Genomic DNA, 15,683 nt, shown 5'->3' with positions numbered 1-15,683 from the left:
AAAATAGTTTGGTTAGGGAAGATCTGTCAAATATGAAATTACACATCAGTCCTTGATAGTCAAATATAACCTACAATTTTATAACATTGTGTTTACAATTTTCGGAAGCCTATTATAGAAGCCAACTAGATTATAATTCTAATATTACAATAAAAATTAAAAGTCAAAATGGACAATCTAGAAGCCAATATAATGGACAAGTCCATGAGATCTGTTTTCGGTAATATCTTATAAAATATGTTTTAATAAGTTGCTTTATTATCTATTAAAAACCATTTCAGTGGGAAATATTCCATATGAAGCTACTGAAGAAAAACTTAAGGATATATTTGGGGAAGTTGGTCAAGTTTTATCTTTTAAGTAAGTATTTTTAGTTTTGTATATTTATTTTTGATATCTGGTTATCTTTAGACTTGTTTTTGACCGTGAAACTGGAAAACCAAAAGGATATGGGTTTTGTGAGTATCGCGATCAAGAAACGGCTCTTAGTGCAATGAGAAATTTAAATTCATATGAAATTGGTGGCAGAAATTTAAGAGTTGATAATGCTTGTACAGAAAAGTCGAGAATGGAAATGCAAAATCTTCTTAATCAACCCCCAGTTGAAAATCCTTATGGTGAACCAATTCAGGCAGAAAAAGCTCCTGAGGCCATAAGTAAAGCTGTGGCTTCCTTGCCTCCAGAACAAATGTTTGAGCTTATGAAGCAAATGAAAAATACCATACAGGTAACATCCATTAAATAAACTTTTTGAAACTTTTTACTTAAAACATTTTCGATATTTTTAGAATAATCCCACTGAAGCAAGGCAAATGTTACTACAAAATCCTCAGTTAGCTTATGCATTACTTCAAGCTCAAGTTGTCATGAAAATTATAGATCCACACACAGCCTCAGTAAGTGAATATAAGTAAGTGCTATATATGTTTAATTTCTGGCTGTTTTATTATAGACTCTTTTACATCCTGTTAATCAAGTACCAGCAACCTTAATGCCTGGAGATAAGAATGTTCCAGTTCAGGTACCTATCAATAATCAGTTCCAACAACCACCACCAGCACCAGTAGCACCTCCCAGGCAGGAATTTCAACCTGTGCCAGCTCCTGTTATGCCTCCTAACTCCCATAATGCACCAGTATTTACAGGTAACTTGATTAATTAATAATTAACTTTTTAAAACTTGCCAACTTATATCTTTTGTTAAAAATTGTTAATAAAGCTATGTTATTAGGTCAGGATGTTGACCTAAGATCTATGGGAAATGTGGACCCCAGGCTTAGTAGAATGGCCGATCAAGATATGAGACAAATGCCACCAGCACAACTTTCCAACCCATTACCACCACCCGTGGCTGAAAGGTAATATACAATAATATGTTCTATAATAAAAATTTTGCTTTCAATATACACTTTATATATTCTTGATTAAACATTTTCTCGTTTTTTTATATATGAATATAAAATTTATTTTTTTAACTAAATTAATATATTAATTGCAAGCAGCTTAACTTTGACTAAATCACCTGAAGTTAATAAGGAAAGGTATAAATACAATACTCAAAATTTTTCTATTAGGGTTTCTGTATTGTATTCAATTGGATTTATTCTATAGCTTTCCACGAGAAACGAGAGATCCAAGAGATCCCAGGAATGTTCCAGCACAATTCCCAATTGATCCGAGACAAGCTGCCAGAGGTGATCCAAGACAAAAGAATATGTGTATGTATAACATAATACACCTGTTGGCAAACACTAATATTTTTGTTTAGCTCAACCACCACCGTCTGTTCCCCCACCATCAGTTAGACCACCAGCTGTATCGAATAATATTCCACCACCAATAGCAAATCTTCCACCAAGATCCAGTGTTGCTTCTGCCGTTAGTGGAGCTACAAATCCGGGTACTTCTGACCAAGAAAAAGTATGTATATTAATTTCTAAAAATACGATTATATTGAAATTCCACTGTTTTAGGCTGCACTTATTATGCAAGTTCTCCAACTATCTGACGAACAAATTGCCATGCTACCCCCAGAACAGAGAACCAGTATTTTAGTTTTGAAAGAGCAAATAGCGAAGAGCGCACAGGGTCGTTAATAAGAGCATTTTTTATTTTAATTAACTACTTTTTATGTTAATCGTGTATTCCTTAAATAAATATAATGTGTAATTTGAACTCTTTTCCCAATAAACAATTGCATTATTATTTGTTTTTTATATAATCATCATTGACATTTAGTACTGATTTAGCTACTACGCTAATAATTAATATTCCAGAAATTTAATTTCTCAATAACGAGCCAACAATAGACCAATTTTGAATAGCAATAATGATATTAAAATATGGTTAAGACAGCTTAAGTCAACCAAGTTTTGGCAAAAATGATCAAAGTTGATGGGAAACATCAACATCTTCATTTTGGTTACCATATCATAGAGCATGAGAACTAATGAAAAAAAGACGAAGCCAACATCCAATTAAAACAAGTACAGGAATTCGAGTACTTGAGCTCTGTAATACAACACCATCTATATGATTCTACTGTTGAAATAAGAAGCCGAGGTGCAGAAGCTTTCGCTTATCTAATAAGGTGATGCGTATCTCTGCCGTACAGACGGGAATGTTACAATGAGATGAGGAAGCTCTTGGTAGCTAAGTGTCATTGTTATACGTTTATTGAAGCAACCCGCAAAACATTAATTTAATCGCATAACGGAACCATAGCGTATAATAAGGACGGAACAACGATTATAGAATAAAGTTTCTTTGACAACGATTTTATAATTTGAGCATGATGGAGTGTGTCGATGTTATGATGGAAAGTATTGCCGGGCTAAACTGGATGAACTACTATTCCAAAATATGTCTAGTAAGCATTGAGAATTTTCGAAACGTTTCTTGTGAATTTTAATTAGTAACGAGTTGTCCTCATCAGCTGTGTGTCCTCAATATAGTCTACATTATTCCAAGTTATGAAAAATATATTACCCGTGTAGTACGTAACTTCAACATGCATTCTTCTAGGGAGGTCCGTCAGAAATAGCTCATGAGTACGGGTATTAGGGGGCACCTATGTAAAACTCCTGCATTGATGAGTTTACGACTAGAGAGAGATTTTTTTTATTTTGGCTGGGAACAATCTGCCTGATATAAATGATTTGATGAGGACACACCTAGCCTTCGACATCGGTTAAAAGCTGATGAACGACTGAATATTTGCGGTGAAACAAAGTGTTCATCTTGAATGATGTTGTTTGCCTTGGTGAAATTGTTGAAACTGTGCATATACACTGTTGTAATTCCCAATTTAAGAACACAACACTAAGAAATCACGAAATGAACAAGAAATAGTAAAGAACTTTTACATGAGTACAACAAAAAATCGTGTATTTATGGGGGCAGCGCCAAGATCAGCTGTGCGATAATTGATGATTTTGATAATTTTGATGTTTCCTCTTATGTTTACTGATGATCTTTAACCGTAATGAAATAATTAAAAATAACGATTATAAAAATGGTTCGCTTCGATCGCAATTTCCTTCCGTGCAGAGGACACTTAGATTACTTATATATTATCTATAGAGTATACACTTTGTGATATAGAGTGACTGAAAAATATTGCCGTTGTTTAAACAACGAACTGATGCGTTCATTCAATTTACACATAATTTTTTTAAATTTTCTCTCGATCATAGAAACATTTGTTTCTGTCAATGTGGTTACGCTGAATCGTCATATGACAACAAAGCATGTGAGTTTGACAGAACGTGACATAAATACTTGTCAATTTACAGTCATATGATTAGTTAGGTTTGGTGTTCTATCTAGTTATTATACATATCGGTTATTTTACATTAAAATGAAATCGTTGTTAGGTTTAATATTTATTATAGCTACTGGTAAGTTTAAAACATATTTAAATATATTTTTTTGAAAATACTAAAGAATAAATGTAGTTAACAATAAACACACCCACTATGCACCCTAGTAAAATTTCCCATTTTCAGCCTATGGAACTGGAGAATTCTCTGTAGTACACCATCCAGGGAGTATTGTTTTCAGAGGACATGACGCAATTAAACAAAGTACTCTTCCTGAAGTATATAGTGCTGCTCTAGGTTTTTCAACTGAACATTTCTCTCGTTGGCAAGGATTTTATATTGAAAATCCCTTTAACATCCCTGAAGCAATTGTAACAATTGCAGTTGATGGTGTTAAAGATATTGGTCAAAATAAGGGCCACCACTACCCACTTCTAACTAATGATGATGAAGGACGCATATATAGATCTTTGGCAAAAAGAATTTCTGAAAGATTTCCAAATGAGGAACCCACTTTAATACGTGTAGATTTGGCCAATGGTTTAGATGATGTAAATTAATAAGAAAAATCACTAAATTAAAAGTCAAATAACTAATCAATATATTTTTAAGGTGAAAGAATATAGTATTTTCCAAAAAATTAAAAGTGAAAACCCAAAGCATGTTTCTCATAAAAGTTTAAAATTAGATGTTGAAGAAGATAGAGACTTTTTGAAGGATATTGCTCTTTTAAGTCAAATTGCACAAAAGGTATGTAGTAGAAAGTTTACCTATTATCTACAAATAGCATTGTGCTTTAAATTTTAGGTTGAGGATGGTGTAGTAAAACAAGATTATGTACCAGATGTCTACTGGTTCAGGCTGTCATCTTTACATGCACTCTCTGATTTACATGGAGAAAATTCAACTGAGACAAAAGAAGCTAAACAATTACTTCAGAATGTAATTATCCGATTGACTGATGCATTCTCTAAAGCATATGGCAATCATGTTTTTGTTAATGTTCTTACCAGTGATGCTAGCCACACCAGGGTCAGGAGGAATATTCTAGCTACAGATGAATCAAACGATGTAGGCTATTAGAAATGTTTTTGTAAAATAATCTTAATTAATGTATTTTCAGAAAAAGAACTATAATCTTGCCTCCAAATATTCAGACGGGTTTCCAGCCATATTCAACATTGTTCTATGGCTTTGTGTTGTTTTGTTTTTCGCGCTTTTGGCCATCTGTCTTGCTACTGCTAATATGGATCCAGGCCGTGATTCAATTATATATAGGATGACCAGCACCAGAATGAAGAAAGACAATTAAGACATTTTCTAAACAGTATTGTTTTGTAGTTGAACAGCTTTAGTCAGAGAAGAGTTAAGAATTCAATTTTGTTGTAAATATTGTTGTAGATGCTTTATGCTTTTAAAGTATATTTATGCCTTTATTTAAAAGGTTGTATCATTCCATAGCTATTGTAGTAACGTATTGAAGTGTTACATATGTATAAGATTACTAAAGCAGTATCTTAATAAAAATAAATTATTGTAAATGTATTGTTAATTTTCAAATTAAATGTAAATAAACACATATTCTAAAATTATTGGTTTTACGTATTGGGAAGTCTGCTGAATTCTCTTAACACTTATTACCCAGATATATTTTATATTACAAATATAGGTTACTTTAAGTTCATGAAACTTGAGTTGATATTGATATGTATTATCAGTTAAACATATGAAAGTAACTTTTTTTTTCCTACCTTGATAACTGTATCTAACTATATGTCCTTACGACTTTAACAATAAAAAATTTAGTTTAACAAAAATATTCCTTTAAATTTCCTGTCAAGTCGTTAAAAATATTGTCGATAAGATCATAGATTAAATATTACTCTATGGATAAGATCAAGATGCCCATGATCAAATGTCCGTTCATAACATTCTAACAGATATTTAGATGCGACGTGTCTCCATACGACAAATTCGGAAATAACTCGAATTTATACGAGATCTTAACAAGGATCCTAATCATATATACCGCTTTAAATTTTTGAGTGAAACGCTAACATTTTATTAACCATTTCTCTATTTTGAAAGCAAAAAAATACATTTGTATGAACAAATGTTCATTTATAATATAAATCAATGGAAAATTCCGAATACTTTTTATATATTATGTATATATATGGAGTTAAATTATTTTATATTTATATAGAAACAAATATTCATTTTTAAGCGTCTTTTGAAAATTATTTTTAAGCCTCTTTCGCATTTTCACCAATAGACACCGCCGATCGAAATATATGCAGCACCTACTAATAGCAGGTCATGAAAAGTCCCCGGCCTACCATAGTAAAACACATTATTTTGGCAAAATTAGTTTTTTTATTCGATATAATTTCCTTCAAGGGTGATACACTGATTATAGCGACCCTCCAAATTTTCGATATCATTTTTGTAGTACGATTTGTCCTTTGCTTCAAAATAGGTCTCAGTTTCGGCGATCACCTCTTCATTCGACGAAAATTTCTTCCCAGCGAGCATTCTTTTGAGATCTGAGAAGAGGAAATAGTCGCTGGGGGTCAGATCTGGAGAATACGGTGGATGAGGAAGCAATTTGAAGCCCAATTCATGGATTTTTGTCATCGTTTTCACTGACTTGTGACACGGTGCATTGTCTTGGTGAAACAGGACTTTATTTTTCTTCAAATGCGGCCGTTTTTTGGCGGTTTCGTTCTTCAAACGGTCCAATAACGCTATGTAATTGTCGCTGTTGATGATCCTTCCTTTTTTAAGGTAATCAATGCAAATTATTCCATGCGCATCCCAAAATACAGATGTCATAACCTTGCCAGCCGACTGCTGCGTTTTCCCACACTGGAGCGGGTTCAGTGTGCAGTCCACTCGGATGACTGTCGATTGAACTTCGGAGTGAAATTATGGAGCCATGTTTCATCCATTGCCACATATCGACGCAAGAACTCGGGTTTATTACACTTAATCATCTTCAAACACTGCTCCGAATCATCAACTGGTCGTTGTTTTTGGTTAAAAGTGAGCTCGCGCGGCTTTCACTTTACACAGAGTTACACGTTCAGTTGATATCTTTAGAGTGTCTGCTATTTCATTCAATTTCTATTTACAGTCATTCAAAATCATTTTGTTGATTTTTTAAATGTTTTCGTCGGTAACAACTTCTTCTGGGCGTCCACTGCGTTCACCGTCTTCGGTGCTCATTTCACCACATCTAAACTTAGCATAGCAATACTTGATGGTTGATTTTCCTGGGGCAGTGTCCGAAAACTGGGCATCAAGCCAAGTTTCTGCTTCAACTGTAATTTTTCCCTTCAAAAAGCAATATTTTTACAATTACAAACAATTACAAAAGTTGCTTCACTCAAAATGCTATAATTCTAATGATGACAAACTAATGATCCGACAGCTGCCAAATTTATACACGCATCTTTTGAGGGTTAGGGGTAACTAAAAAACATTGGATTTAATTCTAGTAGCGCCATCTATGTGTCAGGCCGGCACCTTTTCCGTTGACCAGTTAATATAAGTAGTTAAGAAACAGTTTAGACAACGATAAATAGTACTTGGGAAATAATTGATGTCAGTTTCGTGAATCACTGACATCTTTAAGATCAACTTATTTATTGACTTGAATCAGCGTTCCAAAAATTATTTTGTGAATTATACCAAGTAATTCAAAAAACATTGCTTCCTTCGATAATCCCCTAAAATTAGATAATAGATATTAGAATCTATGGTCTAGTTAAGAACATTTTTATTCATATTAAAATAATACCACTTTTGAATAGTCTCAAAAACGGTCCTTTAATGTTTAGCATGGTCTTTAAAATAAAAAAAATATTCGTTGATACTTTACACCCACACTAACCCACCCTTATTGAAAAACTCTATGGAAAGGAAACAAAATGTAGTTGGCGAATAATATCATAGTTGGCAATAGGTTTGATAGTTAGAATGCTGTGGTGGTTGTGATTTCTTGTGTTATATTTTAGGGTCTCCTTTTTACCAGCTAGGGTTTGTGTGGATTGGACCTACTGTTAAGGCGGGCTTCGAACCATGGTCCTAGACATTAAGCCTTTCTACTAGTTTAGGTGCTAGTATGTCCAGGATGGTTTTCCTTGTCATAATAATTTTGAATATATGTAATAAAGCAGAACATTTATTGCGTAAACAAAAATATTTTATAATAATTTCTGGTTTTTATAAGTCAGTACCACCGCATGAGTTACTCTAGAAGAATGTTTGAATTTAAATGGTTTCCAACTACTAGTTTTTAGATAGCTTTTACTACGCTCTACTATTTATTATTCTGGTGTTACACTTCGTCAAATAATTTAACTTCTTTTTTTCAATAGTGTGTAACTTGATGCAGCGAATCAGAGAATGAATGACAAACAAATTAAAAGGACGTCGCCAAAACATTATGGACAACACAGGTTGACAACATCGACCCTTCCCAGTTAAAAAACTTTCGATATAGGCATGTTTGAACACGTATTTAAAACACGTGAATCATATAACAATGTTCGCGTAAATTAATAGCGCTTTTATTACATACCACATAGTATAAAATATTAATTTTTGTATTTTTTACCAAATTTATTCCTTTGCGTTATTTTATTACGACTTTCCTTGCGTTTATTAAGGTAACATAAAACCTGAAATAATAAAGCATATGAATGAAATGAAACTACTGAAAATTTAAGAAATATCTATAGATCAACAAATGTCCTTCAAGTAAAACAACCAATGCACGTAATTTGGCAGTATATTCGACGTTACTTATGAAGTGTATTGGTTGTTTTATTGGAAGGGAAATTTACATCTATCTATTGAAAGCAAAATAAAGATGAAAACTGTTTTTAGCACATGTGTAAGTTCTAATTAATAAGTCATAATTGAAAAGTCCGCGGCCTAACATATAGATGGCGCTACTAGAATCAAATCCATATATTTTTTGTTAGCCCTAACAAAGCGTGTAAAAAAGGTTGTTATCGACGAAAACATTTAAAAAATCCACAAAATGATTTTGAATGGCCGTTAATTGAAACAGAATGAATTAGCAGACACTCTAAAGATATCAACTGAACGTGTACATCATATCATTCACGAATATTTGGGTATGAGAAAGATCTGTGCAAAGTGAGTGCCGCGCGAGCTCACTTTTGACCAAAAATAACGACGAGTTGATGATTCGGAGCAGTGTTTGAAGATGATCAAGCGTAATAAACCCGAGTTTTTGCATCGATATGTGACAATGGATGAAACACGGTCCCATCATTTCACTCCGAAGTCCAATCGACAGTCATCTGAATGGACTGGAAACGATGAACCCACTCCAAAGCGTGGGGAAACGCAACAGTCTACTAGCAAGGTTATGGCATCTGTATTTTGGGATGCGCATGGAATAATTTTCATTGACTACCTTGAAAAAGGAAAGACCATCAACAGCGACTATTACATAGCGTTATTGGACCGCTTGAAGGACGAAATCGCCAAACGGCCGTGTTTCGGCATTTGAAGAAAAGGAAAGTGCTGCTTCACCAAGACAATGCGCCGTATCACAAGTCAGTGAAAACGATGGCAAAAATCCATGAATTGGGTTTCGCATTGCTTCCTCATCCACCGTATTCTCCAGATCTGGCTCCCAGCGACTAATTCCTGCTCTCATATCTCAAAAGAATGCTTGCTAGGAAGAAATTTGTGTTGAATGAAGCCTATTTTGAAGCAAAGGACGAATCGTACTACAAAAATCATATAAAAATGTGTTTTACTATGGTACGCCGGGGACTTTTTAATTGACCTGTTATACTTATCTTTATAGTTACAATATAAAACTATAAAATACCCGATCTTTTGCTTGCGAATCTTTTGGTTCGCCCTATTTAAGGTGGTGTGTAAGTTACAATTCGAACAATGCTCACTACGGCTATTTGTATAGACATCCCCATTTAAATGTATCCATGAAAAATGTGTTTGAAATATGTGATCAAGCATTGTTATACTGTAATATAACTTTGTGGTACCATTGTTTATCAACAGCAATTTGAATGAACGACTGAAAACCATGAATTGTTATCGATGACACAGATTTCAATCTCTTATAATCAATACCTCTCTCTCCTATGGTAAGGTAATCTTCGTTCACTTTTAGTTTTTAATTCATCATATTTAGGATTTTTGGGTTGACCAGAACATAATTTATCAGTTGTATGCAAATCAGAATCTTTGAAATTTCGAAACTAATGCTCTTAATTAGAGAACCTTGACATGAATATATCGTCAGTGTCCCAAGCGACATAACAAATTCTTTAAAATTAATTCATTAATGCTGATATAATAAATATTGTTTGGTAACGATTTTAACTAAAAATATTTTCATATTTGATAATTGATTTCTTTATTAAATATAATTTATGAATAATAAATATAATGTAATGGTTATTTAAAATATACATATGTAGTAAATTTTTATGAGATGAAATGAATAATTTGAAGATTCTTAAAATGGTAAAATCTCTTTTGATTGGTTTGCGTGATTGTTGATACTAAATTACAGACTATATTGGACCTCCTTCATCAAAAATAATAGAAAAAGAAAACAACGCTGCTGCTCTACCAGTGGTAAACGTCATTTTATTCTTGAAGGTTAAGTGCTTCATGAATTGGGTGTGTTATAGACTTTTTATTTTTCTTCAATTTTTCTTTTATTTTCCTAATTCTGGTAAGTTTGATTTGTTATATTTTCATTTTAGAAATGTATGAGTTGAGTGTGCCGTTGTTTTAGTGTAAAGCATTTGATCCCTTGTACATAGCCATTTTAAATTACTTGTTTATTTTCAGTTTGAATTAGCTTTTCGTTCTTTTTGGGTCGAACAAAAATCTTCTGTTATGTCACCGACACCTTTACCTATGCCTGGGTAAGCATGTTAAAAATATTGTTTTGAGATATACCCTGATGACCATACTTTGTTTCCTCTGCAAATATCCTAATGTAACAATGTAGTAAGCTTAACATTTTGTCGGTACATACTACTCTAACTAATTGATGCGTAATAATTTTAGTTTCTAATAACCGTAGTTATTAGTTCCATTAGATATTTCAGCCGTATTTTTAAATAATATGCTTTACTTAGAATTAGTCCCTGAACATCTTTTGAATATTGAATGTGTTTAATGGAACCCCGTTTTATAAGTTTAGAAATCTTATATTTACATGGCTTATCTTATCTCCAATTATTAACTAATACCTTAAAGATATCATTTTCCCTTCATTGAAATGTTTGAAATATAGTATTAAATTATACTTATTGAAGTACAGAGAAAATTACTATATATGATGAAACCAGCAGATCGGTCACCTGGTATCCCTACTTTGGGCCCTATAACAAATAGTAATTTAGCTCAAAGAAGGGTACATTTTGATGAAGGTTATCATAAATTTGATCAATATGATAATGTTCCCTTATGTACTTCAAAAAATACTAATGCCGCTAATAATACAACATTAATGTGGTATGTTTTAATCAGATTTAATTTGTCATTCTTATTAGTATAACATACTGGTATAATACATGTTTGGCCTTACAGTGTTGATAATATGTCCAGGGAGACAATGTTTTGTTCGAAATGTGGGGAAGGATTTGAGCCACAAGAGAAGATAGTGAATTCAACTGGGCAATTATGGCATCAAAACTGCTTTGTGTAAGTACATATATAAGCTTTGCTAATTTTTAAATTCAGATTAATGTAACTAAATTAATTATCATATATTTATATAAATTTATAATAAATATTACTACTTATAATACTTATTTGAAATATTTATTATTTGAATTTGTAAACTGTAATTGTGTATACTTGTGATGATAAGATCTTAAACACTTAATTTTTTTATTTCTACTTTAGATGTGCCCAATGTTTTAGAGTGTTTTCTGATGGAGTGTTTTATCAATATGATGATAGAAAATATTGTGAACATGATTTTCATGTACTTTTTGCACCCTGTTGCCAAAAATGCAGTACTTTCATCATTGGTAGGGTAATCAAAGCTATGAACGCATCTTGGCATGCGGAGTGCTTCCGCTGTGAGATGTGTAGCATAGAATTGGCCGATACCGGTTTCATCAAGAATGGTGGCAGAGCACTTTGTCATGAATGTAATGCCAAAGTTAAGGCGAGGGGATTAGGGAAATACGTTTGCCATAAGTGCCAGTAAGTGATGCATGTTGTCATGATTCAGAAAAAAAAGGTTCTATTGTATATTTCAGTTCGATTATTGACGATCAACCATTGCGATTCAGAGGCGAAGTGTACCATCCGTACCACTTCAACTGTACAGCTTGTGGTGTGGAATTGGATGCTAATGCTCGCGAAGTCAGAAACAGGCCTGGATTGGCCAAAAATGATACTAATGAGTTGTACTGCCTTCGTTGTCATGATAAGATGGGGGTGCCAATATGTGGCGCTTGTAGGCGACCAATAGAAGAACGAGTTGTTACCGCTTTAGGTAAACATTGGCATGTTGAGGTTAGTACTAAAAATAAAGAAATATTTAGCACGGGGCAGATGCATATGTATAGATCTTTAAATTTGTTTTTTTATTTAACCATGTTTTATTCGTTAAAAAATATTAATCTTACAACGTCTGAACTCAGTTTACACATTTTAAAACCAATGTTTCCAAGTTTTTTATTGCTAATATTGCCGAACAATGGAGATGCATGATTTGCTGCCAAACCTGTGCCTCCTCAGCTTTAACAACGTTAATTCATACTTTATAAAACTATAATATATAGGTATAATATTCGGTAGTGAATCAAGTGAAATAATCAAAAATACATAGGAAAAAACATTCATACACTTTCTTTTTTACAATTGCTAAAAATTGATAAATTATTTTTCTCACACACAATCGCACTGTTTCATTTTTTACAAATTATATCTAACACAGCTAACTTTTCAAAATAGATTGTATAATATCCTGTTCTTGAATTTTTAGCAATAAAGATCTTTATTTATTATTAATAAGACAAAAATTTACCTGAACCTTATACACAATTTTTATCTAGGGTCTTGCTACTTTACACATTATGAAAGGCTTTTCTTTCATATATTTTATTTTTGTAAGGTTTGTTGTATATTAAAATTATTTTTTTTAGCATTTTGTTTGCGCCAAATGTGAAAAACCATTCTTTGGGCATCGCCACTACGAGAAAAAAGGACTCGCTTACTGTGAAACTCATTACCATCAACTGTTCGGGAATTTGTGCTATTCTTGTAATCAAGTAATATCCGGAGACGGTAAGCAACTCTTCATTCCGATTTTGTAAATTATATTGCAAACACTCTTTTATTCTAGTGTTTACCGCGCTGAATAAGGCGTGGTGCTACAGTCATTTTGCTTGTTCTGTTTGCGATCAGAAAATGAACCAGAAAACTAAATTTTATGAATGCGACTTGAAACCTGTATGCAAGAAGTGTTACGAACGTTTTCCGAAGGAACTGAGAAGCCGTCTGAGAAGGCAACATGAAGCTAACAACGCCAGAAGAGCTCCCACACCTGTCGAATAAATCGCAAAATATTTCAACCAAAAGCTATTAAGTTAAAAGAATATATATAGAATCTCATACATTGAACCACAATTAAGTTTATAATCATAGTGTGATCGGTGCCTATAATTTTATATAGCCTTAATATTTTTATATGAAAATACTATATTTTAACTAGAAGATAACCAATCATAAAATTATTTTGAAACGTTAACTATTTTACTAGTTTTCTTTTTGCCTAATTGTTGTATAGATGTTGTTTTTGTCTTAAGTATTTTGTTTGATGTTTTATGATCTTAAATGATTAAGATTAAAGAATTGTGTAGTACAATCATTCAGTTAAAAAGAAATTGTTTCTTAAGGTGCTTTTATCAGATGAGAATATTAGAAAATAAGAATATATAAATAATACATTGAAATATGTAACTGTATTATTATTAGTTTTGTGTTTGTAATGTGTTCATCTATATATTGTTGATTCATTTCCTTGTCAATTACTTTACTAATTGAATTAGTCATTACTTATCTTATAAGTTTGGAGAACTAATGTTTATTAATATTTATGCTTAGTTTTGCTTCATACCACTTATAAGTAATAAATTTTAACAAATCTCCATACTATTTTTTATGATACCTCTCATGACTTCACCAGAAAAAAAGTTGTTAAAATTCAGGGTTTTAAATTATATTATTGTTTAATCAAATGCCTATTAGGGAAATGAAAAGCTCGTTTTCCGATTATTACTTCATTATCTTTCTAATTAATTATTTTTATAATAATGACAAATAGTTATTTCTTATTTCCGCTTAATTTTGAAGAAAATTATGTTTCATAATTATATCGTTATTTCCTGAGTACTTTTAACTAAATCACATAGTTTTAAAAACGAGATTACTGGGTACAACGTAAATATAAAAATAAATATTATGATAAAATCTGTTTTAGTGGAATTTACGGTTCTATAAAGTTTAATCATTCTAATTGGCAGAAAAACTGTAACACTTATATATCCTTTGATACTAGGTTTTTTCCGGTTATTTATTTCCGGTCGTATAAAATTCATTCATATATTTTTAATCTTTTTGGACTATTCCAATTTGAATTGTAAGCAAGCGCAATGCAGGCTCAGTTACGTGTAATTTAGTGATTTTATGCTATCGACAAAACAAGCTGACGTTTTTCGACACATCATCATTTTAGGTTATGCCGAACTAAACGGTGATACGTCAGTATATTTTTCAAAATCGTTCTTTAAAATAATTTCGGTATGAAATCGCCAATTTAATAAAATTTGATCTATAGAAATTGTTAAGATAATAGAAACATGAATTTGTGGTATCTTAGCATTTTTACTTTCTTGTCCACATTTTTAAGCACCTTTGGTTCAGAGTTAACATTTGAACTGCCCGATAATGGGAAAGAATGTTTTTATCAAGAAATTAAAGTAAATACAACAGCCACATTAGAATTCCAGGTACATTAATTTCAGATATAATAGTTTTATTACCATTATTATAAACACAGTATATGGTACTCATAATATATTTTTCTTATAGGTTGTTACTGGAGGCCAGTATGATGTAGATGTAATATTACAAGATCCAGTGAAGAATATGTTGTATCAACAAGTTAAAGTACAATTTGATTCCCACACATTTACAGCTCAAAAAACAGGAATTTACACTGTATGCTTTAGTAATGAATTTTCTACATTTTCCCACAAAATAGTTTACATGGATTTCCAAGTTGGGGAAGAGGAACCCCTACCAGGAATTGGGGACCATGCATCTGCATTAACCCAGGTATTTATAATAACATTTAAACCTTGGTAATATTAAAAATACAATTGTTTTAGATGGAGTCATCAGCAGTTGATATTCACAAGTTTTTAAATTTGATAATTGATCTACAAACACATCATCGTCTTCGGGAATCACAAGGAAGAAAAAGAGCCGAAGATTTGAATGAAAGAGTTCTGTGGTGGTCAATGTTTGAAACAGTTGCTGTAGTGACTATTGGAGTAACCCAAGTCTTTATTTTGAAAAATTTTTTCAATGAGAAAAAGCCATTTGTGGGTAAACATTAATTTTAATTTGTTTCTCAGAGTGACTTAAAAAAATATTGAAATATATTTAGTCATTTTTGGAGTACTTGTACATATTCTGTGAAGTATGCGATGTGTATGTGGTAATTTTGAATAAAGGTTCAAAAAAACATAGTACGGATTTATCAATTTCATTTTAAAAAATAACAAGCTCTATTTTAATGTGAATGTTGAATAA

The 15,683-nt window shown here is 32.1% G+C and overlaps 4 protein-coding genes across 6 annotated transcripts; all 4 read left to right on the top strand.

Moving 5' to 3' along the window:
- Positions 1–59: 59 nt before the first annotated feature.
- CstF64 (cleavage stimulation factor subunit 2 CstF64) lies at positions 60–2,205 on the top strand. The gene is made up of 9 exons (XM_076394039.1): positions 60–220; positions 282–360; positions 412–727; positions 789–896; positions 953–1,145; positions 1,232–1,358; positions 1,612–1,718; positions 1,769–1,920; positions 1,974–2,205. The coding sequence occupies exons 1-9, from the start codon at positions 169–171 to the stop codon at positions 2,094–2,096; spliced, it is 1,257 nt and encodes a 418-aa protein (XP_076250154.1). The 5' UTR covers positions 60–168; the 3' UTR covers positions 2,097–2,205.
- Positions 2,206–3,739: 1,534 nt separating this feature from the next.
- Positions 3,740–5,408, top strand: ATP6AP2 (ATPase H(+)-transporting accessory protein 2). The gene is made up of 5 exons (XM_076394047.1): positions 3,740–3,899; positions 4,008–4,372; positions 4,434–4,571; positions 4,629–4,892; positions 4,945–5,408. Exons 1-5 carry the CDS (start codon positions 3,860–3,862, stop codon positions 5,131–5,133), a joined length of 996 nt encoding a protein of 331 aa, XP_076250162.1. The 5' UTR covers positions 3,740–3,859; the 3' UTR covers positions 5,134–5,408.
- Positions 5,409–10,447: 5,039 nt separating this feature from the next.
- Positions 10,448–14,014, top strand: stck (LIM zinc finger domain containing stck). Of its 3 annotated transcripts, XM_076394043.1 has the most exons (7): positions 10,451–10,572; positions 10,692–10,768; positions 11,439–11,552; positions 11,757–12,062; positions 12,119–12,377; positions 13,010–13,151; positions 13,210–14,014. In XM_076394043.1, the coding sequence occupies exons 2-7, from the start codon at positions 10,740–10,742 to the stop codon at positions 13,419–13,421; spliced, it is 1,062 nt and encodes a 353-aa protein (XP_076250158.1). In that variant the 5' UTR covers positions 10,451–10,572; positions 10,692–10,739; the 3' UTR covers positions 13,422–14,014. The 3 variants fall into 3 exon arrangements, with proteins under 3 accessions (XP_076250159.1, XP_076250158.1, XP_076250157.1); XM_076394044.1 differs by lacking the exon at positions 10,692–10,768 and having other exon boundaries at positions 10,448–10,572; XM_076394042.1 differs by lacking the exons at positions 10,451–10,572; positions 10,692–10,768 and adding an exon at positions 11,149–11,363.
- A 522-nt stretch (positions 14,015–14,536) lies between these two features.
- p24-1 (transmembrane emp24 domain-containing protein) lies at positions 14,537–15,619 on the top strand. Its single transcript, XM_076394050.1, has 3 exons — positions 14,537–14,875; positions 14,958–15,203; positions 15,257–15,619. The coding sequence occupies exons 1-3, from the start codon at positions 14,726–14,728 to the stop codon at positions 15,485–15,487; spliced, it is 627 nt and encodes a 208-aa protein (XP_076250165.1). The 5' UTR covers positions 14,537–14,725; the 3' UTR covers positions 15,488–15,619.
- The last annotated feature ends 64 nt before the right edge of the window (positions 15,620–15,683 follow it).

This window comes from Rhynchophorus ferrugineus, unplaced genomic scaffold (assembly GCF_030347505.1).
Source record: "Rhynchophorus ferrugineus isolate W39M unplaced genomic scaffold, kcgeb_rfMv2 rfM2, whole genome shotgun sequence".
Lineage (NCBI taxonomy): Eukaryota > Metazoa > Arthropoda > Insecta > Coleoptera > Curculionidae > Rhynchophorus > Rhynchophorus ferrugineus.
Note: the sequence above shows the minus strand (reverse complement) of the source record. Positions and strands in the feature narration are given on the sequence as shown.